This window comes from Antechinus flavipes, chromosome 2, assembly GCF_016432865.1.
Source record: "Antechinus flavipes isolate AdamAnt ecotype Samford, QLD, Australia chromosome 2, AdamAnt_v2, whole genome shotgun sequence".
Taxonomy (NCBI): Eukaryota; Metazoa; Chordata; class Mammalia; order Dasyuromorphia; family Dasyuridae; genus Antechinus; species Antechinus flavipes.
In genome coordinates this window covers 434019291-434046832 of record NC_067399.1, presented here as the reverse complement: position 1 = coordinate 434046832, position 27542 = coordinate 434019291, and the positions used below count along the sequence as shown (strand labels likewise).

Genomic DNA, 27542 nt, shown 5'->3' with positions numbered 1-27542 from the left:
CAATTTAATAGGTGTGTGGTGGGATCTCAGTTGTTTTAATGTGCATTTCTTTAATCAATATTGATTAAGAGAATTTTTCATATTATTGATAACTTTAGTTTGCTGGAAAATTGCCTGTTCATATCTTTTGACCATTTATCAATTAAAGAATGGTTCTAAAAACAAATTTGGTTCAGTTCTTTATATATTTGAGAAACAAGTCTTCATCAGAGATTTTTCATAGTACTGTGTATTTTCCTCCATCCTATTTTCCCCCACTTAATCTACTCTCTCCCTTCACTCTATCCTCGTATTTTTGCTTCTCTCTTTTACTTCTCCCAATCTGCCCTCCCTTCTATCACCACCACCCCCTATTCTTTTATCCTACTTTCATATAGGGTAAAATAGATTTCTATACCCAACTGACCCTCATTCACTTCTAATTAGGAAAAGATCACTAAGTTTTCACGATTCTCAACTTCCTTCCCCCTCCCAAGATTTCAACATATTGTTAAGCAGCCAATTGTTATGAGCAAAATGGAACACAAGGACAGGAAATGGGATGATAAAAGGGATATAATCACACCTTATCCTTGAAATGAAATGTCACTATTGAGGAGGGAAAGAGCTTTCTGGGAATTTTTCTTAAGTTGGGAGGCCTGACCCTCAAAGGGATTTTATTTCCTGTGTAACAAAAAAGGAATTATTGGCTCCCTTCAAATTAAGCAGACAGGTGTGGGTTAGGGAAAGCGCCTTTTGGCCTTGGACCCCCACCAACCCTACCTCCTCACACACACTTGTGAAGCAAGCGTGTCTCCAACCAGGCTTCTGCTACACTTCCCCCTTTGGTGAATGAGACCAAACACACCTTTTTCATACTATTGCCTATGTATAGGGCAGGGTCTCAGTCTGGTGCTCCTGAATTAAAATGGACAAATTTTTGCAAGTAATTGCTAATGAAAGCAGAGGCACAGTGAAAGGCCTTAATACTGAGGGCCACACACTAAAAGCTGTGACTTTACAAAAGGGTCTGGCTCTAGAGGTCCTCTGGCAGAGGGGAGGGGTTGGAGGGCTCCACTTGGTTTCCTGACCTTCCACAGTCTCTGGGCTCTCAAGTCTCTCATGGATGAAGTAGTCTGTGGGTTTTCTCGTGTGTACTCACAGTTATTATGTTGCTTGTGATTACAATACCTCCCTTGATACAAAGAACCAATTCCTAAAACAACTCCCAAATCACATGCAGCAGAGTTTAGGGTGATGCGGTTTGTGTGAAAGGGAGGATTATTGTGCAACGGGATGTCCACATTGCCAGAGGTGGCTCAGTGTTTGGGAGGCTTGGAAGAAAAGCATAGGAGAAGAAGTATTAGACTAACTACCAAACTGAAGGTCTACAGGGCCCTTATGCTGACCTCACTGTTGTATGTCTGTGAAACCTGGATACCTACCAGCGCAATGCCAGGAAACAGAATCACTTTCATTTTAATTGTTTTAGGAAGATCACCCAATAGGATAAGTCCTTTTTTAGTGGGCTGCCAAACATTCCAACTCTACTTTGGAGAGCACAACTCCATTGGGCTGGCCACATTGCTCAAATGTCAAATGTACCCTTGCCAAAAAGATTTTTTTTATTTTTGAGAACTCACACATGGCAAGCACTCACAAAGTGGTCAAAAAAGCATGACAAGGATATTCTCAAAGCCTCTCTTAAGAACTTTATAATTTATTGTGTGCCACAGGAAACAGGACAGCCTCACATCATAAGCAAAACTGAATTGAATTAGCTCAGAAGTAGTGTTAGAAAAGCCACCCCAAAAGTTCATATTGACTATTTATGCCCGACCTGTGACAGAGACTCCAAGCTCATACTGGTCTGATCAACCAGTCAGAAATATCATAACTCAACTCTAAATAGAGAAGTCATTTTGAAGAACAAAGTTCAACAACCAACAAACTTCTGGTGCAGAAGCAGTCTGAGTGACCTCATAACCTAGACTTTGGGGCACTATCCTGCATAAGATGGCTGCCAATTAATATCCTCTCTCTATGATGCAGTAATGAGGGAAAAGCTTAGGCAATCCTAATCCCATTTCTTCATAATTACAGGTGCCACTCAAGAATACCTTTATCTTTATATGTAAGATGGCAGTTATGTGGAGGAGGGATTTGAAGTTGGAAGATGCTTGAGGTAGAGAAGCCAAATAGGAAGCCACTGCAATAATCCGAGCAAGAGGTGAGGATGGCCTTCTCTTCTCCCTCTATGCTTACTTTTTCACTTAGAGATCTCATTAGCTATCATGGATTCAATTATCTCTATGCTGAAGAATCTCAAATCTACTTATTAAGCTCTAACCTTTCCGTTGACTTCCAGTCTGCCATTTCCAAATGTGAAAGTGGACAGCCTGCAGACATCTTACACTAAATATGTCCAAAACCGAATTCATGACCTTTCCCTCAAATCTCCTCTTCCAAACTTCCCTATTACTGCCAAGGATACAGCCATCCTCCCAATCACCTAATCACTAACTTAAATGTCATCCTCAATTCTTCACTTTCTCTCACCCCTCACAATCAATCCGTTGCCAAACTTAGATTTTACCTTCATAACATCTTTCACAAATGTTCCCTTCTCTTCTCTGAAACTGCCTGTATGGATCTTCATGACATCATACTTGAACTATTGCAGTAGCCTGTTGGTTGGTCCTTCCTACCACAAGCCTATCTCCACTCTAGTCCATCCTCCAAAAATCAAAGTGATTTTCCTAAAGCAAAGATCTGACCATGTCTCTCACACATCTCAATAAACTCCAGTGGCTTTCTATTACTTACAGGATGAGACATGAAGTCAAATTCAAAGTACTTCATCTTATTCGCCACTCCATCTTTCCATTCTTACATTTTCAGGCTCTCTACAATCTAGTGACACTGTTCTCCCCTATTTGGGCACTTCACCAGCTGCTCTCCATTCCCAGAATGCTCTCTCATCTCCACCTTCTAGCTTCTCTGACTTCTTTCAAATTCCAACTAAAATCCCATCCTCCACAAAAAAGATTTTCCTTATACCCCTTTAATTCTAGTGCCTTTTTCCTATTATCTATTATAAACAATTGTTTGTATGTTGTATTTCCTATTAGCATATGAGCATGATTTTTCAGTTCATGTTTTAATGCTTTCTTTGTCCTCTTGCCTTGGACGATTGGGAAAGAGACCAACTTTGCAGAGATGGAAATGAAACAAACTTAGTCATGTTATTTCCTTGCTCAAAAGTCTTCAGTGACTCTCAACTGCCCACTGAATAAAGGTAAAACTGGTTTGCCTATCATTTAAGGCCTTTCACAATTTGCCACCTCACAAGTTTTCTCATATGTTACCTCTCTCCATAATGCTCTGCTCTTTCCCTAATCATTTTCTTTTCTCTGCCCTCCATGCTTATACTTTTCAGTGCCTACAATGTCTTCTTTCTTCCTCTTCTTCACCGAATGAATTTCTACCTATTTTTAAAAACCCAATTCAAAATACCACTTGCTTCAGGAAACTTTCCCTGATGCTGATAGCGAGTAAAAGGGATCTTTTCCCTTTGGGTCTCACATAGCCTAGTGGTCTCTTAGAAGAAAAGCCAAACTAAATGGTGCAGTGGCTAGAGTGCTAGCCCTGAAGTCAGGAGGACCTGAGTTCAAATCTGGCCTCAGACACTTAATACTTTCTAGCTGTGTGACCCTGGACAAGTCACTTAACCCCAATTGCCTCAGGGGAAAAAAAAAAAAAAAGAAATGCCAAAACTGAATAAGATCTAATCGAATCCATGATTTGATAGGAAAACTGAGACCCAGAGAGAGGAAGAATGTTGCTCAAGAAAAGCAAATTAGAGGTGGAGGTGGTTGGCACTTCTAATACCAAGGCCAGAGCTTTGTTCCGAGAGTTTTAAAAATCTCTGAATAGAAAAAATCCCAAGAAGCCATTGAGAAAAGCACCCCTCAAAAAATAACGTTTTTGCCCTATAAAGGGGTGAGGAATGGGTTCCTCAAAGGCAGTGATTGTCAAACTTTTGTTCTCAGTATCTTTATACTGTTAACAATTATTGAGGATCTGCCCAAAGAGTTTTTGCTTATATGGATTATTTTAATAGTAATTTACCATATTAGAAATAAAAATTAACTTTGAATTTGTAGACTCTCTGAAAGGACTTCAGAGAACCCCTGGGATTCTGTGGACCATACTTTGAGAACCATTGCTCTAAGGGAAGAATGTAGAAGTTGAGACCCTAGTCCTCCAGAGCAGGAAGAGGCCTGGGAAACTGATCCTGAAATCCTGCCTGATGGTGACAAGGCAGGAGTTACTAGGCTGGACTTATGACTCCTCTCTCCCCACTGCCCCTCCTTTTCCCCCAAGCTCTGGAAACAAGAAAGGTTAAAAAGAAGATCAATCAAGAAGGGCCCTCCTCTGTGGCCTTTGGCTCCCAGAGCAAAGCAAAAAGGAAGCACTAGAGAAAACAGTGAAGAACCCAGAAAACCAGGTTTGCAGTCAGAATTTGGCTCCTGACTCTGTCCTTTCATAGCTGCATTAACCAATAAGAAGTCAATTAACTTCTTCTGATTTGGTTCTTTAGGACCAGGCAGAAATAAGAATATAAAGCCTTAATGAACTTTAAAAGGGGCTAAAGGATTTTTTTAATCATCTGGAAATTGAATGGGCCCACTGAGCTCACCATGACTGGAGATGTTCAAAGCAAGTCTACAGAGGGATTCTTGTACAGAAAGAGATGTTAGATTACAACATAGGTTCTTGACATTTTTTTGTCAAGGATCCCTTTGGTTAAGCCCCTCCTCAGGATGTTTTTTGGTTTTTTTTTAGTTCACAATCAAAGGAAAAGCCAAGTTTCGGTTAGAAGTTAGTGAAAATAAAATTGCAATTTTTTCTCATCACCACAAAGCCCCTGGAGACACCTGGTTAAGATCCCTGTTGTCTGTCCTTGAAGAGGACCAATGATATCACCAGCATCATGTGAAGTGAATTTGGGGGAGGCAGAGCTGCACAAAGTCGTCTGCCTCACTCACCTCTCCAGTCACCAGAAGTCAGTCCCAAGACAAAGATCAAGGTGACTGGCAATGGCCCACGGAAGACCCCTAGACTTGGACACTGAAGTCATTCCCAATGTGACAATTCTGTGAATAAATGGATGAGGAAGGCTTTGCCCTAAAATATTTTTAGAGTCTGACTCCCCAGGCCTTTCCCCCCCAGCAGGTCCCTTTCAATGACCCCCTTCCCCCAAACTAGCATCCTCGGATCCTGCTAGTCAGCACATGGGCCTTACCACTTGCCCCAGCTTTCACCCAGCTCAGCTGTCAGTAATCAAATCAATATGAACAATGCTACTGCCCGAGGGCTTGTACACACACATAGGACTGCCAGACCAGGCTTCCACCCCCCCTTTATACTTGGCTGGTTGTCTCCTATATAAACAGAGGTTTCTCAAGGCCAGGAGCTGTCTCATGTTTGTATCCCCAATATAAACTGGCACTGGGGTCAAAGGGCTTGTATTCAACTCTAGACACTGCTACCAGTGGGACCTTGGAAGTCCTCGGCCTCTACGAGTTAAGAAGTCGCTGCCTTCTCCAAGCTTTCCTCATCTGTAAGAAAGACCTCTCAGGAGGTTCAAAGAGAACTGTGCGCCCAGAATTTCTTGGGTCTTCCCAGAATCTGATTTTACAGTGGAAGAAACTGAGGTCCGAAAGTGTGTTCAGTCCCACTGCTATTATGTGACAGTGAGGATTCAAACTCGGGCCTTTGGACTTCAAATGCAGCGTTTTTCCTACCATACCTCCTTCCTCCAGACTTAGAACAAAACAAGCAGCCCCTTGCCTCCTGCTTCCCACTGTGGGAAAGGTCAGGATGCTGCAGGGCCTCCCAGCGTGGGACAGGAACAGGCAGAAGGCACACAGCAAGTGATGAGGGTGAGGACAGTTTATTAATCTCCACGGGCTGGTGGGGGCAATAGCAGAACCCCTCCCCACCCCAGCTTTCCCCTGCACACACCCTCCCCCTCACCGCAGGGTCTGGGTCTGGGTAGCATCAGGGAAGGATACTGTTCCTTTTACAAGCTCTCTCAGGAACCAGTACCCAATTTAGAACCTTTTATTCTCCCCCCTACCCCTCATTACATGGAGCTGTTTCCATGACAACCAGCCACCCCAGAAGTCCTTGTCATCAACTCTGGACTTCACAGCTGTGCCCAGGGGGGATAAGCAGCTGCGCCCCTTCCATCGCCCCGGCATGGACACGGACCCCACCCCCACTCTGTACAGTTCTCTGTAACCTAAATATAAATACCCTCCCTGTGGCCCACCCGGCTGCTACAGCTCAGGGGCGCCAGGGCCATCCAGCGTGGTGCCGAGTGGAGTCCTCAAGGTGGGCCTGCCGGTCACCCCGGAGCTCGTCCACACAACCGCCTTGGCCCTGGCCGGGGCGGCCCACCCTCCGAGGCCTGGGGCTGCCGGCTTGGAGTCACCCTCTGCGCCCTCACCAATTGGCTTTCACCGCGTTGATGTCACTCACAAGATTCTGGGCCAGGCAAATGCCAAAGATCTAGAAGATGAACAGAACCGAGGGGTCAAAGAACGAGCGCTGGGGAGACCCCTTCCAACCTGATCCCATTTTCTCCCCTTATGGTCCCCACACTCTGGTTCAAGCCCCTTCCACAGCCAACCCTGTCCCATTGCAGGAGCTTCCTAATAGGTTTTCCCCATCTCCGATCCTCCCTGCAGGGGTCAGGGCAGGCCCTGACCTTCAATGGCCATGGTAGAGCCAGGAAAGTTAGAAAACCCGAGCTTGGCTCCCTACCAGTCCTTTATAAGATATGTGACCTTGGGTGTATCACTTAGCAATCCGATGGTCACTTTCCTCATCTGTAAAATGTGGGTATTCTTATACTACCCCAGCTCAGAGTGTTCTTAGATGAACTCTGTGAACCTGAAAGTGAGATAGCTCCAAAGGATCCAGAACTGATCCTCCAGGTCAAGGTCTAAGTGTGCTAGGTAATGATTCCAAGAGAGCAAAATCACAGAGTTAATAAGGGACAGAGCAGGGAGTCAAATCTGCCCCCTTCTCGGTCCCAGTCCAGGGCTATTTCCAATCCATCACTAAAAAAAAAAAAAAATGGGGGCTGCTCTTATGATGTTGGAAAAAAATCTTAACTCCTTAGAGTGATATTCAAAACTCTCCACAATCTGGCTCCAAATTATTTGCCAGGCTTGTGTCCCATTGATGTGACTTACTTTCTTCCCCAGTCAGAAAAAAGCCCAAATCCTGTTCCTGTAGAATAATGATTGTTAATTCGTCAATCCTGTCTCCAATCTAGTTAGCATCTTTAAAGACATTCACAAACACCTCAGAGACAATCTAGATGGGAACTTACTTTTCCCAGAGTGTCTTATTACCATAAGTTAATAAAAGTCATAGGTAAATTCTATCAACTATAATTGCATACAAAAAGGAAGTTAGTTTTCCCAGACTATCTTGATTGGCAGATTTTTAGTCAGGTCTGGGACCTGGATTGCCAGGGTGCACTCCATTTAGCTCTCTGATTTTCCCTCTTAAGTGTGTGCCTTTGCACCTAAGAAATACTAAGGCTATATTTCTCCTAAAAAGGATCTGCTTATAATGATATCTTGTCCAAGTCCTTTTCAGGACTAAGCCCACTAAGAGATTACTCTCCCCCCCACTCCCAGTGCCTTCCCTCTAATGGTGTCTTTCCCCTTAGTCCAGTTAACTCTGGTTTGGCTAACCTGCCAGTAAATGGCTTACTCCCATTTCACAGAGTATTTCCTTTCTCCTGGTTAACTGTGAGTTCCCTTGGAAAACTTGCTAACTATATGTTCTCCCAACTTTATTTCATATTTGTGTTTCCTGGTGCCTATTTTACCTCTTATTTTGTCTGCGAACTCTTCTCCCCAATAAACCTTCTTCTGACAAAGAGAATGGGCATTGTGAATGTCCTATGTTTACTTCAAACTAGGGACTGCTACCTCAACCTCATCACCATTACTCCCCTCACAAGAGACACCCCAGCCAAACTGGACGACTCAATGTTTCCTGAATGCTACCCCACTAAGTCTGCTGGAAATCATCCCCCCTCCCCACTTCTTCTCCTACCTGCTCTTCAGGACCCTCTTCCTCTGGGAACTCTTCCTGACCCAGCCCTTCCCCCTCTCTCCTCCCAGCCCCCACTCCCCAAAGCAAAGAAAAACCTGGCCCCCTTTGATGTCAGGAAACATTTTCTCTAACCCTCTTTTCCTGCCCTGATTGTGCATAACCTGCCTGGTTTACTAGAGTGATTGGCTCTTGTCACTCACAGGACTGAAGAGGCCAGCTGATACACACCCTCTCTTTACAGAAGAGGAAGCTGAGACTCAGTTACCGCAGCAGGATATGCAGTTAAGAGGAGACAGACAGGATCTGGGGACCTGAGTCAAAATCCAGCGCTTTTTCCACATATACATTGTAGAAAGAAGAGCAGTACACCAGAACTTGTGGTCGGGGGCCCCAGGCTCTGCTACTAATTACTGAAAAGCCCCGTAACTTCTCTGGGTTTCAGTTTTGGGGAAATAAGACTTGGACTAGAGAGTATCTTCCAGCCTTAATCTATCCTACGGCCCTCCTGCTCACAGAATATCATCAGTTACTGGAGGGCAGGAGCCAAGACTTGGTCTCCTCTGCTTCCTCCCTTCCCTCAGGAGCACAAGGAAATGGTTCCAGACTGAACCAGCCCCAGTGGGTTAGCCCAGAACCCTGCGGATCACAGGAGGCACCAGGGGGATGAGGGAGCCCCCAAGCAGGGACCAGCCTGCAGTACCTGGAGCATGGCGATGCCCACGAAGACCCCGGCCACCACAACCAGGTTGTCTTGGAGCCACTTTTCAAACTGGCCCACACAGCCTTTTGTATGGATAAAGCTCTGCTGCTCCAGTTCCTTTGAATAAAGCACAAACAATTAACACGTGTCTGTTCTGTCAATGGATGATCACTGGGCTCCCCCCCTCACCCCCACAGTACTTATAAAGGACTTTCTTCAAAATTACTCCCAGGAGGTATAGTCACCCCACTTTACAGAAGAAGAAACTGAGGCTCCGAAGGCACTTTGATTTGCATGTAACCCATTGTAACAGACTCCTCACTGGGTCTTCCGGCCATTAGTCTCACCCTAGTCTTTCCCAGTCCTGCAGCTTCAAAGTATTCTTCACAGCAGGGCTCCAGGGATGTTCCTAGAAGCTTCTAAGTGGCTCCCTGTGGTCTCCTGAACTTCTTTGTTATTTAAACCTATTCACAGTCTGGCTCCAGCCTACCAAAAGTCAAATTATTCTTATACTACCCTGCCTCAGTGAAGAGCTCTGTGATCCTCAAAGTGAGATCAGATCACAGGATTCAGAACTGAAAGGGAGCCCAGAGTTCTGCAGTCCAGGCCCTAAATGTGCTAGGTGAAGAAGCTGACCCAGAGAACCCCTCCCCCCCTTTAACATCCCAGCCCATTCCCAGCTCCAGCCAGAATGGTTTCCTTTGCTGTGCTACATTCCATCTCTGGTCTCCCACCTCCTCACAGGCCTGGAACACTCTCCTATCTCTAAGGCTCCAAGCACAAGAGGCCGAGGCTATCTTCCCAGAGTGTTATTGCCTCACCCTCAAAGGCTATGTTTGCATTTCAATTAGATTTAGGCTCTTCTTATCTGGATCTGAGTGGGACCTCCCTTCCTCCCTCCCTTCCTCCCCTCAAGTAAAATATAAATTTCCTGAAGGCTCCAGAAAAGAAGTTAATAAATGTTAAACCAAATTAAATTCATCCAGCATTGTTTTCCTATCTTCTACCTAGTCATATCTTGGCACAAAATGCCTTCCCATTGTCTTACAAATAAAGTATATAAATTCTTGGCCTTCAAGGTCCACTTATAATCTGACTCCAGTCCTCTCAATTCAGTCTTATCTCTCCCAGAGTCTGTCTACATTCCAGTCAAACTACCAGTCTTTTCTGCTCCTGTCTCATATAATTCCAAGACTTGTGTTGGAGAGAGCCATTTGCCTCCACACAGAGGACTATGGGGACTAAATGTGGTATTTTTGCCTTTCTGTTATTGTTTGCTTGTTGTGTTTTTTTTTTTTTTTTTTTTTTTTACTTTCTCACTTATTTTCCTTTTCAATCTGCTTTTTCTTATGTAGCATGATAAATGTGGAAATAGGTTTGAAAGAACTGCACAAGGGGCATCTAGGTGGTGCAGTGGATAGAGCGCCAGCCCTGAAGTCAGGAGGACCTGGGTTTAAATCTGATATTAGACACTTAACACTGCCTAGCTGTGTGACCTTGGGCAAGTCACTTGACCCCAACTGCCTCCAGGCAAAACAAGAATTGCACATAATTTAACCTATATTGCATTACTTGCTGTCTAGGGAAAGGAGCCAGAGGGGAGGGAGGGAGAAAAATTTGGAACACAAGGTTCTGCAAGGGTGAATGTTGAAAACTATCTTTTCATGTTTTGAAAATAAAAAGCTATAATTAAAAAAAAAAAAACCTACTGGCTTAATAGTACCAGGGAGAGAAAGTGGGTTCAAACACAGAAGAGCTTTTAACCAATTGACTGGAATTATCCATTCCTAGGACCCTCTCCATCACTAGAGGTCTTCAAGAAGAGGTTAGACAATTCACTTCCCTTGTCAGGGATATTGGAAGCAAGAATTTTTTCATATGGTCGGAGGTTATACTAAATAACCTCTTAGGTCCCTTCTAGCCCTGGGATTACAGAATAGCACCCTTACACTAATCATCCCCCAACACACACTCATTCCCCACTGGTCCTCCCATACATTCCCCTTACCAGTTTAAGCCGGACATCATAGCCACATTGGGTATTGAGAACATCCTCCTAGGGAAAAACAAGATTTATTAGAGACTGGATCTTTGCTCTGTCTTTCAATCAACCAACCAACATTAATTTACTAAAATGTCTACTATTTGTCAGGAACTTTGCTAGGAGCTGGGGATACAAATGCAAAAATGAGTTGGCAGTTTAGCCAACAAGAAGCTGGCATTTTCCTCATTTCTGGGCTTCAGTTGTACTTCCCAACCCTGCTCAGTTCATCAGACAATACCCCCCAAGCCATCCCCAGCATGTCAGTAATTGTCGAAGCCCCAGGTTCTGCCACTAATGAATGATAAGTCATTTATGTTCTCTAGACCTCAGTTTCCTCAGCTGGAAAATAAGAATGTTGGATTACATAGTCCCTAAGAGTTCCTTCCAGGTCTACAGGCCTCTCACTCCTAGAATATCATCAATCTCCTAAAGGCACAACCCAAACTTTGGTATAGTCCATCTTCCTCTCAGGACTCAGCACAAAGAAATGGCTGGTTGACTGAACTTAGTTCTCAGTGACAGAGAAAGGACTTCAGGAGGTGCCACAGGGGATAAGGGAGCTTTTAAGCAAGGCTCATGGCAACGCCCATGAAGCCCCTGGCCACCATGTTATCTCTAAGACATTACTGGGGGCCAAACTGACAACAAGCAATATTAGAAGGCTCAAGGGAAGATGAAAACACTAATGCCTTGTTGGTGGAGCTGTTTTGGAAAACCATCTGGAATTATGCCATGAAAGTATTTATAATTCAGAGCCTTTGATCCAGAAAATCCACTATGAGGTTACACCACACAGCAGTCTGTGACAAAAAGAAAGGTCCCCATACACCAAAATATTTATAGGAGTGGTAAGGAAGCAGAAACTAAGCACGTGGTCATCTGGAAATGAGGGAATGGCTAAGCAAACGAGGTGCATAAATGTAATGACATATTCCTATACCATAAGAGAAGCTTTGGACACAATGGATACAGAAGCTTGGAAAGATGTATGAACTGATGCAAAGTGAAGCATGAAGAGCCACAGGAAAATAATATGCTCAAAGACTTCAATTTACATGTAAATGGAAAGAACAGCAGCATAACTGAAAATCAATTCTGTGGAATTAGTGTGACCAAGGCTGGCCCCAAAGGATATGAGAAAATACTTGCACCTAGTTCTCTGCAGGAATTAAAGGGCGAAATACTGCATAAAACATCAGACTTTCCCCTCCCAAAGTCTGTTTAGTTCGGTGAAACTTTTTTTTTCTTCCTATTTTATTATACAGAATGTCTCTGGATCAGCCAACTAGATGGCACAGTGATTACAGCCCTGAAGTCAGGAGGACCCGAGTTCAAATCTAGTCTCAGACACTTAACACTTCTTAACTGTGTGATCCTAGACAAATCCCTTAACCACAATTGCCTCACTTTATTTTTTTATTATTTTTTTAAATTTTATTTTATTTTATAATAACTTTATATTGACAGAATCCATGCCAGGATAATTTTTTTACATTATCCCTTGTACTCGCTTCTGTTCCGATTTTTCCCCTCCCTCCCTCCACCCCCTCCCCCAGATGGCAAGCAGTCCTATATATGTTAGATATGTTGCAGTATATCCTAGATACAATATATGTGTGCAGAACCGAACAGTTCTCTTCTTGCACAGGGAGAATTGGATTCAGAAGGTAAAAATAACCCATGAAGAAAACAAAAATGCAGATAGTTCACATTCATTCCCCAGTGTTCTTTCTTTGGGTGTAACTGCTTCTGTCCATCATTTATCAATTGAAACTGAGGTAGGTCTCTTTGTCAAAGAAATCCACTTCCATCAGAATACATCCTCATACAGTATCATTGTCAAAGTGTATAATGATCTCCTGGTTCTGCTCATTTCACTTAGCATCAGTTCATGTAAGTCTCTCCAAGCCTCTCTGTAATCATCCTGCTGGTCATTTCTTACAGAACAATAATATTCCATAACATTCATATTCCACAATTTATTCAGCCATTCTCCAATTGATGGGCATCCATTCAACTTCCAGTTTCTGGCCACTACAAACAGGGCTGCCACAAACATTTTGGCACATACAGGTCCCTTTCCCTTCTTTAGTATTTCTTTGGGATATAAGCCCAGAAGTAACACTGCTGGATCAAATGGAATGCACAGTTTGATAACTTTTTGGGCATAATTCCAGGTTGCTCTCCAGAATGGTTGGATTCATTCACAACTCCACCAACAATGCATCAGTGTCCCAATTTTCCCGCATCCCCTCCAACATTCATCATTATCTTTCCCTGTCACTCTAGCCAATCTGACAGGTGTGTAGTGGTATCTCAGAGTTGTTTTAATTTGCATTTCTCTGATCAATAGTGATTTGGAACACTCTTTCATATGAGTGGTAATAGTTTCAATTTCATCATCTGAAAATTGTCTGTTCATATCCTTTGACCATTTATCAATTGGAGAATGGCTTGATTTCTTATAAATTAGAGTCAATTCTCTATTTATTTTGGAAATGAGGCCTTTATCAGAACCTTTAACTGTGAAGATGTTTTCCCAGTTTGTTGCTTCCCTTCTAATCTTGTTTGCCTTAGTTTTGTTTGTACAAAGGCTTTTTAATTTGATGTAATCAAAATTTTCTATTTTGTGATCAGTAATGGTCTCTAGTTCATCTTTGGTCACAAATTTCTTTCTCCTCCACAAGTCTGAGAGATAAACTACCCTATGTTCCTCTAATTTATTTATAATCTCGTTCTTTATGCCTAGGTCATGGACTCATTTTGATCTTATCTTGGTATATGGTGTTAAGTGTGGGTCCATAATTGTCTCACTTTAAAAAAAATTAATTCTGGGAAGAAGGGGAGAATTATACTGGGAAGCAAAAATGATATAAAAATATAAATTTTTTAAAAAATAGTTATTACTAGATTATCTGGAACTCTTAGTAAAAACTTCAAGAAACTCACATATTTCTGGTAAGCAACTGATTATGCCAAAATACTCCATCTTTTAAATTAGTCATCATTACCAAAAGAAGACTTTTAAAAAAAAAAATTATTCAATTTGATTTAATTTTCAGTTCCAAATTCTCCCTTCCATCCCATTGAAGAGGGCAATAAAAACAAAATCCCTCTCATGAATCCAGCAAAACAAATCCCCACATTAGGCAGATGATGGAAAGAAGGGAAAAAGGAAGAGGAAAAAAAGAGAAATACTCCAATCTGTAGTGAGTCTATCAGCTCTCTATTTGAAACTGGACAGTGGGTTTTATCATGACTCCATTGGAATAATGGTCAGTTCTGTTGATCAGAGTTCTCAAGTCTTTCAAAAGTTACTTATCTTTTAACATTATTGTTATTGCATAAACCATTAAGGAGATCTTTTGCTGAGGTACCAAACTCTTTAAATACGGGCAAAGGTACTGAAGAATCTTAAAAGGAAATCTCTAAAAATCTCCAAAAGCTTATGTTTTCCTATTCACTATGGAATATAAACTCCTCAAGGTTGTCATTGTTCAGTTACCTTTCATACAATTATTCCCTTTACCTTTGTGTTACTGAGTTATGCTTGACTCTTTGTGACCCCACTTAGGGTTGGTTTTTTTTTTTTTTTTTTTTTTTTTTGGCATTTCCTTCTCCAGCTCATTTTATAGATAGGGAAACTGAAGCTAAGAGGGTTAAATGACTTGCCCAGAATTACCCAGCTAGGAAGTGCCTGAGGCCACATTTGAACTAAGATCTTCTTATTCTACCCACCGTTCCAGCTAACTGCCCTTCTTCCTATTATACCACACTGTTTCTAAAAACACCATGAACACACTATATCCAAAATTCAGCCTTCTGTGGCAAAACCCCACTGTATTATTCTTCACCCCATGGGGTTAACTGTCCCTTAATGCTTTCAAGTCATGTGTATGAGGAGCCAATGAATACCAGATGGCATCTGCCTGTATTTAGTGTAAATAGCATCAAATGCTTATGCTTTAAAAATGATCCACTTGGGAGACTGAGAACATCCTGTACCCTGTGCTTCCATTCTCCAGGGGCCTGCCTTATTGGTGAGAAATATAGTGCAGGCTGCAACTCAGAACTCCCCAGCCTGAACAACCCACCAAACTCAGCCTCATAGGAACAGGACTAGAAAGGTACGTGCTGCCAGGTGGAGCAAAAACATACATACAAATGTGTGTGTGTATAACATATGTATTATATATAGGTATACACAACACATACATACATATATGTTTATTTATTATGTTTATATATATGTATTTAAAAGCACTATTCTCAGAGATATTTTCCAGACCTTGGTCTTTGTTCTTGTTTCCTCCACCCACCCAATTATCTAGAGTTTTATATAGGATAGCAACTCAGATTTCAAGAACAAAGGAGACTTAGTCCTGCTTTCCTTAGATGTGGTCAATAGTATCTCAAGGATGTGATCACTTCTGGACACTCATTCCATTTCAGAAACATCACTGATAAACTGAAAGATAATCCTCAAGGAAGCCATGAGCAAAGTCTAGGAAATCATGACACCTGAAGTTGGATGAAAGAACTGGGGATATTTGTATCTAAAGACTTAAAAAGGCTTGAAAGGGCCATCTGCATCCAGAAGAAGAATTCTGGAGACTGAATGTGGATCAAAGCATACTATTTTTTCCTTTTTGCTGTTGTAGTTTGCTTGCTTGTTTTTTTTCTTTCTTGTGTTTTTTCCCCTTTTGATCAGATTTTTCTTGCACAGCATGACTAATATGAAAATGTTAGAAGAATTGAACATGGTTAACCTATATCAGGTTGCTTGCTGTCTTGAGGAAGGGAGGAAGGAGGGAGAAAAATTTGGAATACAGAAGTTTTGTAAGAATGAATGTTGAAAACTGTTATCTTTGCATATATTTGAAAAAATAATGTACTATTTAAAAAAAAAAAAAGCAGAGGCAAGAGTTTATTGAACCACCCAAAATTTAAAAATAAAAGTGACCTTGGACACAAGCTATTTCATTTTTTAGCCTGCTTTGTATCAAATGTAAAATGAGGAGTGTGTGCTAAATAATCTCTAAGTCCCCTCCCTACCCTGAAATACTATGATCATAATCTGAGAGACTAGCCAGAGGAAAAGAGATTAGAGTTGTTTTTGCTTGGTCCCAGAAGGCAGAATTAGTGTTAGTGACTACAAATAGCAGAGACATTTGGCTCCATATGAGGAAAAACTTTCTCATTATTAGAGCCATCCAAAAGTAGAATGAGCTACCTTGGGGGATGGTTAAAAGGGAAAACCCCTATCATGGAAGGTCTTCAAGAAAAGGCTAGATGACCACTTGTCAAGGAAGGGATCCAAGGACCTCTTGCCCAGACACCAGGAACCAAGGAAATCTCCAAGATCTCTTCCAACTCCCAAGATCAGTGCCAAAATTTCCCCAGGCTGTATGGATGCTTCTATATCAATCCACTCTGGGCCAGACCCACCCTCTAACAACTCAGGAAAACACAGAAGCTTGAGGGCTTTTGGTCTAGGGACCCCCTCAAAGCCCAGCAGGTCCATCCACAGCCTCCAGGCCACTGAATTTCCCAGTAGCAATGAATTATGATATTAAGAGATTACTGGCTATAACAGCCAGACCGCCATTTTTGAGTTACTGGATCTGCATTCAATTCTCAGCTCCAGCAGTTTGTATTTGTGTGACTTGGCAGGTCGAGTTTTATTTCAGGCCCATACTTGTATCCACTTCACAGGACTATTGTAAGTCTTATAGTCTAAGATCTCTTCCACTTGTGACATTTTATATCTTATGATCCCTTCAAAGCCTGACATTACATTGTATGTTCTAAGGTTCCTTCTAGTTCTGGTACTCTAGGTTTCTACAAGTGCAGAAAATAGAAAAGCATGGATGACATTTTTTCAGAGTACTGAATTTGGAGTTTTTTGGTTTGATTTGGTTTTTGGGGGTGGCAGGATCTTTGCCCCATGATGGTGTTTTGCAATCTAAGGTCAAAAAGCACAGAGTCTACCTCCAAGCTAAAATGCCAACCAAGCACTGTGTCTAATTCATAAGCAAAGAGAGATGGCCATCTGTTTAGAACATACTAATAAGATGGGTTCTTGTTACATGGGAGCTGAGGAAGGAGGCCAGAGTGGACAGTCTACTTCTTTCAGCTCACTTCTCACAAGGCTGGGGAGCTCCTCCCCACCCCTTCCCTCAACCCAGCCCCACTCACCGCAGGATCCTTGACACAGCAGGAGAAGGGCACCCCACAGCGCTCACGGCTGGGGTTCCTATCAGTGCAGTTAAAATAGATGTTGAGGTTCCAGTCGCTGGGCCCTCGGGCTCCACAGCATGACCACTGAGAAGGGGAGCCCAGATGAGAGAGGGGAAAAAATGAGAAACCTCCTTACTACCTCCCAGGGCTCTTGTTCCCTGCAGGATCCCAAGTACCCTGCCAGGCCTGGCCCCATCTGCAAGGACCCCCTGACTCAATACAGATGATCAAGTACCTGATCCATCCCTGCTGTGGTACTCAATCCATCCCAGACCTCTGGCCCCTGCCCTGGAAAAAAAGTCGCACTGCCCAAATCAGGCCAGCAGCAGAACACAGGGAAAGGTTTTAAAATAGACTTAAGGCTGCAGAGAACCAGGTGTAAGCTTCTTGAAAGCAGGGCCTATTTCATTTTTGTCTTTGTATCTCCTACACTTAGTACAACTTGGCACATAGTAAGTATGTAATAAAGTAATAAAATTAAAATAAAAGTTTAAAAAAACACAACATTATTAATTGATGTAAGCCTCAATGATCAAAAAAAAAAAACCAAAACAAAACATAAAGCTAGAGAGCCTCTTTCCTTTCTAGAAATCAGTTCCAGATGAACCCTCAGGACCCATTTGGCCCATCTAAAAAAAAAAAAAAAAAAAAAAAAGAGTGTCTAGTATGAACTTTGGGGGTAAACTGTGTGCCCAAAGGGAACATTTATGATGCATTCTTCCTCTTTCTTTTTCCTTAGGCAGAAAATGAAATATAAGCAAGGCTGAGAGAAAACCTATAATCGATGGATCATTTAATCCCACCATTAAAGAAGAACGCCAAGTCCCTTCCCTTCTCTGGACACAAATTCTTTTATGTGAAAATAAAAGGGTTCAATAGCCAGAGATGGCCCCTGAGGTCCCTTCCCTCTCAATCTACAATCCCAAAAACGTATAAATTTGTACTTATTTTTTTCTGTTGAATGAGCTCCACCCAAAGAGACCAGGTAAGCAAAATTAAAACAAGAGTGTTCCAAGAGATCTCCCTTCATGGCCCAGAGGCAGCAGGAGAGGACAAAGGTTGGTAGGGAATTGGAGGGGAAGCACCTCTAGCCTGAAGAGGAAGAGAGTGTATAGGCCTGGGGGACAGGAGAGCTAGATCTAATTCTTGTTTCTGACTATTATCTCACCACTGTTAACTGAGTAATCCTGGGAAAAATCATAAAATTCCTGATTTTTAAAAAGAGTACAGGGCTGGAAGACATCCTTTACTAATTTAAAATTCTAGAATTCTAGGAATTATATGGCTAATGGGAGTTATTACTCCCATACAATTCAGTTTCTCCATTAATAAAGTAGGGATAATAAATATTTTTCTCAGGTTTCCTCACCCCTCTAACCTAGGCTGGGACAGGGTAGATTACTTAATTATACTTTTCAAATGACCTTAGCCTAATTCGGCCTAGGATCAAATCTCAGCTCCGCCATTTAATACCTCATGTGACCTTGGGCATGTCCCTAGCCTCCCTGATGCTAGATTCCTTTATCTGTAAAATAAAAGGATTAGAAGGTGGCCTTGAAGGTCCTTTCCAGCTCTAAGTCTATAATCCTATAAACCTAGGAATTTATATATATTTTTCTCTTGAAAATAATACTTTAGTGTTGTAAATAAATCCTAGGAAAACATTCACTGGCTCTGAAATGTCTGGCCTTGTGGGGAAGAAGAAAAGGAGAGAAGTGGGTGCTAGAACCAGACACCAAGAGATATTGGCTGACAGGAAAGTCAGGAAGCTCAGGATGAAGGGCACTATCCGAGAATCAGGTGAGTTTAGAAAACAAAGGAAAATATGAGCCGTGGCTGAAGGTGAGGGTAGGTCACCAGTTCTGGGTCGGTCACCAGTTCTGAACAGGGACTGATTAAGGATCAGAGAACCTAAAGTCAGAGGTAGGATCCTCTTAATCTTTCTGGTGTCCAGGGACCCTACCACACAAAAATGTTTTAAAATCTATACAAAGAGAAATATAGCCATCTATTTTTTTTAAAGTTCACTCTCCCCAGATTAAGATATACCATCCTTAATGAGGTCATGGAGCCAGACTCTACCAGGATGGGGAGGAGAGAGGGGACAGGCATCTCCAAAATAAACAGGGAAGTCTGGGATCCTTTCTAGGGTACCTGCCTAAGGGTAAGGACTTATGAGCAGGAAGATTAATGGAGTAGGAGGTACCAAAAGAAAAAGAAAGGAACAAGTATCTGATGTCTGATCAGCATTGAGAAGACAAAAGATTGGACTTCCTCTGAAGACCTTCTCACAAACAATGGCTGAGAGGAGCTTCTGTGTTAGTTAGCAGAAGCAAGTAATCTGTGAATCAAACCCTGCTAAGCAGAATGAGAAAAGTTTGGGTTGTGCCCACTTAACTCAAGAGCCCAGGACAGCTGCAAACTCTAGTTAGTAGAAAGTTAGTGGTGGAGAGCCACTGAGAAGTAAGGAACCCAGGATCAGCAAATCTGAAAGATGAGGAAAGTGCTCCAGTGACCTAAAGATTGTACAACGTTTGATTCTTCCAGAAGCAACGAAGGAACAACTACACGTATGCAAAATTTAGATTCTCTACTAAAAAGGGTAAAAAAGACAGAAGGAATCTTTCTTTCACTCTACCAGGAGTGCTTAACCAATTTTTGTGTGTCCTGTACCCCGCTTTGGTTTATGGACCCTCTTCTCAAAATATCATTTTTAAATGAGTAATAGGCTTTCAGAGGAAAAAAAATAAAACTAATTATATGGGAATTCAGTTAGTAAAATATTTGCTTCAAAAGACAACTTTAAGGATTCTGGGTGAAGAAGCCCAAACTGGACTCTAGCTTAGTGAATGAAATACTCCTAGAAAGAATGGAAGAGGTGTTTTTAGTAAATAATGAATAAAAGGAATTTAAGAAAGAAAAGAATTCCTAAGCTCTTGTCGAAGATTGAAACATAGAAGTAACTCCAGAGAACAAAAGAAAGGATTGCTGAATTTTTGGAGTTATGTCACATTCTGAGGCTTTTTTCCAAGAAGAGTGGGACTGTATACTTGGAAGCAAAAACAACTTCTCCTGTCATGCTGTTAACGAGGATCCAAACCAGGGTACAGATCCCAGCAAAAAGAGACAAAGAGTAACACTTGAGAGATAATCTATCAATGGCCATGAGCAATAAACAAGGAAGTATGCTGGCTTCTCAGAACACTAACCTGGAATGTGACAGAAAGCCTTGCAAGATTTTGCCAAATCTGGCATTTCTAGTGATTCCAGGGATAAGAGATAAACAATCTTGCTTAAAAGAACCCAGAAAGCATAATGAAAGCCCTGGGGAAGAAATAAAAGACTTAGAGACCCAGGTGTGTTTTCATCACTACTGCCCATGAAAGTGCAAGGGCTTCAGAAAAGAAAGGCAGATTTGGGAAGTGAACAGCTGGCTAAGAAGATCATGTCTGAGAGCAGGATTTGGATTTCTAGCCTACATGGACTACATTAACAATACTGAAAGAACAGCAGATATGATGGTTGAGCCACCCTCAGTGATATTTGGAAAACTGTGGGCAACAGATGTGCTATTGGACTGGAGATGGGCAAATGTCCCAATTTTCAAAAAGAAGAAAAAAAAAGGTAAAAAAAAGGTAAATCCTTCAAACTACAGGCTGGTGAGCTCTAACACTTACCAGCCAAGGACAAGCCACATAGTTAACCATTCTGAGTCTATTTCCTGCTCGTGAATACTTTTGATGTGTGCTACCTTACTGACTTGTGAAGAAAGAACTTCACAAACTAGAAAAGTATTACAGAAATGTGAATCTTATTACTTTGTATTTGAAGGCAATGATAAAGTTACTACTCCTACAAAAACACACCCCAGCCCACACAAAAATCAAACCTGTTTCCTCTCTCTAACCTAAAAATTTGTGAACTAAACCAAACCGCTGCTAAGGATCACGGCCTTCTATGGGAGGTAAGGCTGCTGGATTCTCTTCTTGTGAGCCTCCCTCCCCAACCTCCTAACCTACCACTCATGATGGACACAATCAAGGGCACCCTTGGTTGGACCAAGATTGAAACTGTGATGACTCACATATTCCTGAGCAAAGTCGATGAGGTTTTGCAGGTCAATATCATCCCGATAGGCTTTGACGTTGTTGTTGATGAATATATTGAGCTGGTCCCTGATCCAGTCCTTGAAGACGAAGGCCAAGATTCCTGTGGCCAGCTCCAGGAAGAAGATGAGACCCAAGAACACTGAGAACTGCAAGGAAGGGAATGGGAAGAGAGGGGACAGAATCAGTTGCCGCTATGCTTGAAGCACTTTCTCCTCCTCTCAGCTGATACTTTTACATAAAAGATCTCCTGATACCCCTAGATACTAGTGCTCCCCCCCGCCCACACACACACCCCTTGCCCATGCCCTCTCCCAAAATGACAGGGTCCTACTTCTAGAATTGGAAGGGACGTCTGAGAGCATCCAGTCCAGCCCCTTCATTTTATAGATGAGGACACTAAAGTCCAGGTAGATAAAATACTTTACACAAGTCATAAAGGCAGAAGACATCAGGGGAGAGATCTGAACTAAAGTTTTCTGACTCCAGAACCTGATTTCTTTCCCCTCTATCACGTCTTCTTACAATGTCTTAATACAGCATGATTTGGGCTTCCAGGAAGCTCTGTCAAGCAAGTGGCAGCCCCAGCTCTGACAAAGCCTGCTCAGGAGGAATAGCTCAGCAACGGACTCATATCTTCTCTAGTCAAAAGATCGGCCTAGCTAAATGTGCTCTGGAGGCTCATCAGCTAGAAGATGATCACCAGGGGATGAATATTTTGAGCAACAGCAGCCCATGAAAAGCCCCTTTAGGAGGGCATGGCGCCGCTGTGTTCTAACCCTGAATCATCGATTTTTCTGAAGGATTGAAAATGAAAAAAGTTTATCAAGAACTCATTCCTGGCACTTAGCACAATACCTGGCACAAAGGGGGGTGGGGGGTGAGGGGAAGAAACTTGCTGATTGACTGACTGCTGAATCTCAAAGCATTTAAGTAGGTGGAATTGTCTAAACCTGCCATGCTATGAGGTGGCTTCCTGATGGGTTGAGAGGGATCTTGGGATTACTGAATGAACCAATAATCCTGAGCCAATGGTCCCAGAGAAACAAATCTCGAATTGAGGGTTGGAGAAAGGACAAATGTAGAACTACAAATACCTTTATTTACAAAAGAATCAAAGGATTATAGATCAGGGTTAGAAGTGACCTCGAAAGTCATTTACCCCAATACTCTTATTTCATAGAAGAGCAGGCACAAGGAGTAAGTGACACACTCCAAGGTCAGTTTTTTTTATTACCACACCATCTCTTCCCCAGGCAGCTGAACCCTCACCCCCACTTCTACCTCCCTGCTGGGGCTTCTGGCGAAGAAAGTATTATAGGCCAAGCTTAGCCTGATCAACTTAGTGACACTGCTGATTTAGGAAGTCTAAGGACTGCCTAATCTGGCAAAGGAAAGTTTCCTTTTATATTATTGCTAATTATATTCTCCATTTAAAAATATTTCTCAAATTGTTCCATGCTATCTTGGCTGAGCTCCCCGAGTCCATTGTGGGTCACTGGCCCTTATTTTCTTCTCACCCACTTCAATATGTGACCCCTCCCCCCAGCACAAAGACTTACAATCCCTTAAATAACTCCACATCCTCCACCCCAGAGGAGAGGGAAGAACTCCTCACACTTACAAACTTGAGTAAGAAGGTGTTCTCCCGAAGAGCCCCAATGCAGCCAGCAAAGCCCAACACAGACATGATACCTCCAACCACCACGAAGAACCACACGGGATCCAGGCCACTCAGGTGGGTGAGTGAGGAGATATTGGAAAGGACCCCCTGCACACAGGGTATTAAGGAAGGAATATTAAGAATCATAAAAACAGTCCCACCTCTACCCCAGCAGCCTCCATCACTTCAGGGCTTGGACCCAAACAATCCAGCCCCTTTCTTCCCTGCCTTGCCTCACCACTGGTGCTTACCTTTTCTCCCCAGGCCCACAAGCCTATGACCAGCAGCACAGCCCCCAACAGCTGGAGAAGAAAAAAGAAGGAATTCAGGGTATGTCTACTAGAAGTGGTCAGCAAAAGCCCTACACTATATTTTTCTATTGTTTCTCCAACTTAGTGATAGTCCTGCTTGTCCCTGACACCCCAACTTAGGGAATATGTACCTGAAAGAGCAGAGAATCGTCTCCAGAAACCTCTGCTTTCCTGCCACATGGGCTTTTGGAGGTCTGGAGCAAGAGAGAATGAAAGTGAGATAGAAAAAGAGCCTCTCTTCATTAACTCAATTGTTTTGTGTCCCATTTTTAACACTAACTGTAATCTTAGCCAGAAACTTCTGAGTTTCAGTTTCATCTCTAAAAGCAATAATATTTGTTATATAAAAAGATAAGATGTGGAGATAAGAAAAAAAATTTAAAAAAGAAAAAGACAACAATAATGAAAATTCAATCTTATAAAATTCTTTTTCCAAACTGTTTTTTCAATCCTGGGAGAGTAGATATTAAAAATACTAGCTCCATTTTACAGATATCCTCATCTGTCTCATAAACTAAGTGACCTCCCCAAAGTCACACAATTATTAAGTGTCAGATATGGGATTTAAACTCAGGTCTTTCCTCATCCTTAAATCCAGCAAGTACCCCTGCTATCCTACAATGACTTTAAAATCTGTTAAAATGAGGGTGATAATCCTGGCTCCATATCTCATACAGTTCCCAGGAAAGTGTGTTAAAAACTTTATAGAGTAATATGGTAATTAGCTAACCCGATTTGTATTGATAATATATATTTGCACAGTGCATTGGAATCATTAAAGGACATGAACAGCTAATTCATAAAGGATGATTTCAACTAGAAAGACAAGGTAGTAACTGATAGTTGTCAAATGAATGGGACTGACAGTCTGAGGGTGATAAGTCTGGCTAAGAAGTCAATGCAATCTTCCATGGAAAGGTGATAAGGAAATGGAGAAGGAGGGAGGGAGGAGAGAAGTTAGTGACTGTTTGACTTTGAGGGGCAAGGAAACAGAAGTCACAGATGACTTGGCAGAAACTAGGGGAACAAATCAGGGAACTTCAGACTGCTCAGCTATGGGATGAGTAATAAATACATACTACCCCAGAGTAGAAGGGCCAATTTTCTGCTCAGGTTCTCTCTCATGAGGTTATAAGAGCACCCTATGGACAGGCTTCTAGATAAAGAATAAAACATCCCGTATTCAAATTTAGGCTTAGCCAATTATTCTTTATCGATCTCTATAGCACTGAAGTGTTCTTTGGCCTGTTCCGTCCCACACCCTTCCGCCTTTTAAAATGAAGGAGTTGGAAAAGTCCCTCCCAGACTTAAGTCAATGATCTCAGGATGAGATCTAGGGTCCCTTCCAGTTATAAATCCAGTTATTAGTTGATACCAAGGCTCTCTTGTCGGTTGAAAGGGCTAAAAGAGACCTTTTGTGCCCACTCTCTGACCATTAACCACAATAGCTGAAGAGCTCCCTCCCAAGAGGAGAGCAGAGGGCTCAGGCTAAAGGAAAAGCAAGATTAAGTGAGGAAATTACAATTGATAATGAGAATAGAGGTAGGTAGGAAATAATGGTATCAAAAAAGTCCAGAGCTAGCCATTGGCCTGGAGAAACAGTCCTGCTCAACACAGGGGCCACACCTTACCCCAAAATGTGAAGGTGAAGGCAGAGATGGGATTCTGCAACTCTCTCCATTCACCCTATTCCTGGGTGACCTGGAGAGACAAGTACTCAAATCCCCCTTAATTTAGTCCTACAAGGGTGACTCTCCTCCTAGAGAGAAAATTGGGAGTTGGGAGGTGGGGTGAATCTCTAAGAATATCCAAAGAAATATCTTCCCACACACTTAAATCTTTCTTTCCCAGACCTCGAGCAACCAGCAGACTGGGTCTTTAAATGGGGCCCCTGCATTAGACCTCATGCAATCGATTCCACAGAGAGCTGCCCCGACACACGCTCAATGAGGGGGGATCTCTAGGCCTGAGAAGCAGCAAGTCTAGGCTATGAGTGGCTAGCCAAGAGTACAGGCGACCCCTCCCAGACCCCTTTCTTCAGTATTCTTTTCTCCTCCCTTTCCCCAGGAAAGAAAGCCAAGTGGGTGGGGGCAGGGCAGCTCCCCGTGAACCCCAGGGAAAGAAGGGGGTGGGGTGTAGCTTTTCCCTTCCTTTCCCCTCCCCCTCTTCCCAGAGAAGGGAAGGGAGGGGAGGGGAGGACGACAGTAGCCGGGAAGCCCAGAAAATGAATAGGGCAGGGTGGTTTGGGGGGGGTAGTCTCCCCTGCCCTCCAGAAAGCCCCGAGATGGGGTGCAGCCTGATCGTTACCCCCCACCCAGCCCCACCCCTCACGGCCTCATCCCCACCCCACTCACCCAGAAGACAATGTTGAAACCGAACAGGAAGTATTTTCCGCAGCAGCCGACCTCGGGCTCCTGGAAGCGCTGCTGCTTGGCCGGCATGGTGAGCAGCCGGGGCGGCCGCCGCGCGCTGGGAGCCGCTCGCCCGGGGCCGGGGCCCGTGGCCCGCAGCAGCCCTGGGTTAGCGCCGGCCCCGGGCCTGGGCTGGCGGTCTCGGCTTCATGGCTGAGACCACACCGAGGCCCCGCCCCCCATCCCCGGCTCCGCCCGCCAGCCGGCCTCCTCCTCCTCTTCCTCCTCCTCCTTTTCCCCCGCCAGCTAGGACACCTAGCAGCGCCAGCCGCCGGGAGCCCTCAGCTCTCCCTCCGCCTTAGTCCCAGCTTTGGGGGCCTCGGCAATGCCCGTTGCACGGACTAATGCAGCTATGCACTCGGTAATGCGGTGCCTCCTAATCGGGCTCTCTGTCTCAGGCTCCAATCCATCCTCTCTCACCTCGGAGAAAGATAGATTCCTAAAATACTGTTATAGCCACGTCACTCCTCGACTCTAGGAGCTTATGGGGCTCCCTATTATCTCTAGAATAAAAAAGAAACTACTCTGTTCGGCAACTAAGACTTCACAGTCTGGCTCAACCTTCCCTATCAGAGCTCGTTATACATTACTTCCCTTTCAGGCACTCTTCAATTCCAGCCAGACTGTGGGCACTATTCTTCCCACACTGCATTCCTTCTCCTTGCCTTTCCACAAGCTGTCCCGGGAATGTGCCGGACCTTCACCTCCTCCCTCTTAAGAATTCCCAGCTCCTTTAGTTTTATAGAAGAGATGGTCCTCCACTGGAATTTACTTTGTATATATTTTGTATTATATGTATATATGTTGTTTCCATTCATCCAGGGCTAGGTCTGTTTCATTTGTATCTCTATATCCCCAGCATGTGGGCATAATAAATGACTGATGGCGTTCAATGTATCATTATCTCCAGTTGGTTGATGACAGTTTGAAACTCATCAAAGTAAGGACGAAAAGCAAACTGAATTTGGAGTGTTAGTTACTTCTCTTTTAAAACTGGAGATAATTGGGCCTATATCCCAAAAAGATCTTAAAGGAAGGAAAGGGGCCCACATGTGCAAGAATGTTTGTGGCAGCCCTCTTTGTGGTGGCAAGAAACTGGAAACTGAGTGGATGCCCATCAGTTGGGGAATGGCTGAATAAGTTATGAAAATTATGGAACATTATTGTTCTGTAAGAAACTATCAGCAGAATGATTTTAGAGAAGCCTGGAGAGACTTACAGAAACTGATGCTGAGTGAAATGAGCAGAACAAGGAGATCATTGTACAGGACATCATCAATATTAAACAACAATCAATTCTGATGAAAGTGACTCCAACAATGACATGATTGAAGCCACTTCCAATGGTCTTGTGATGAAGAGAGCCATCTATACCCAGAGAGAAGACTGTGGTAACTGAATGTGGACCACAACATAACATTCTCACTCTTTTTGTTGATGTTTGCTTGCATTTTATTTTCTTGCTTATTTACTTTCTTTTTTTGATCTGATTTATCTTGTGCAGCAAGAAGTATAAATATGTTTATACATATTGGATTCAACATGTATTTTAGCATGTTTAACATATATTGAATTGCTTGCCATTAAAGGGAGGGAGTGGGGGGAAGGAGGAGAAAATCTGAAACACAAGGCTATGCAAGAGTCAATGTTGTCAAATTATCCATGCATATGTTTTTAAAATAAAGCTTTATATAAAAAAAAAAAAAGCTAGAGAAAAAAAAAGTTTTTATTTTCACTTCTTTTCTCCACTTCCACATCCATGCCTTAGTACAGACCTTCCTTACTTCTTCCCAAAATCCACACAGTGGGTCACCTTCCTGGATCATTATAATAGTGTCACTTCCTTGTTCAGAAACTTTCAATCCCTCCCCTTACTATAAAGTTCCCATATTAAAAAGACAGAGTTCCTTGAACACAGAAAATTTGTTTATTAAATAGGTCTG

General features: G+C 42.8%; 1 protein-coding gene across 1 annotated transcript; it reads right to left on the bottom strand.

Annotated features, from left to right (window-relative positions):
- Nucleotides 1-5919: 5919 nt before the first annotated feature.
- On the bottom strand, nt 5920-25734 carry TSPAN17 (tetraspanin 17). Its single transcript, XM_051979004.1, has 8 exons — nt 25543-25734; nt 23129-23179; nt 22839-22985; nt 21193-21363; nt 17067-17192; nt 10833-10880; nt 8825-8941; nt 5920-6558 (listed from the first exon to the last, which is right to left on the bottom strand). Exons 1-8 carry the CDS (start codon nt 25627-25629, stop codon nt 6493-6495), a joined length of 813 nt encoding a protein of 270 aa, XP_051834964.1. The 5' UTR covers nt 25630-25734; the 3' UTR covers nt 5920-6492.
- Nucleotides 25735-27542: the final 1808 nt, after the last annotated feature.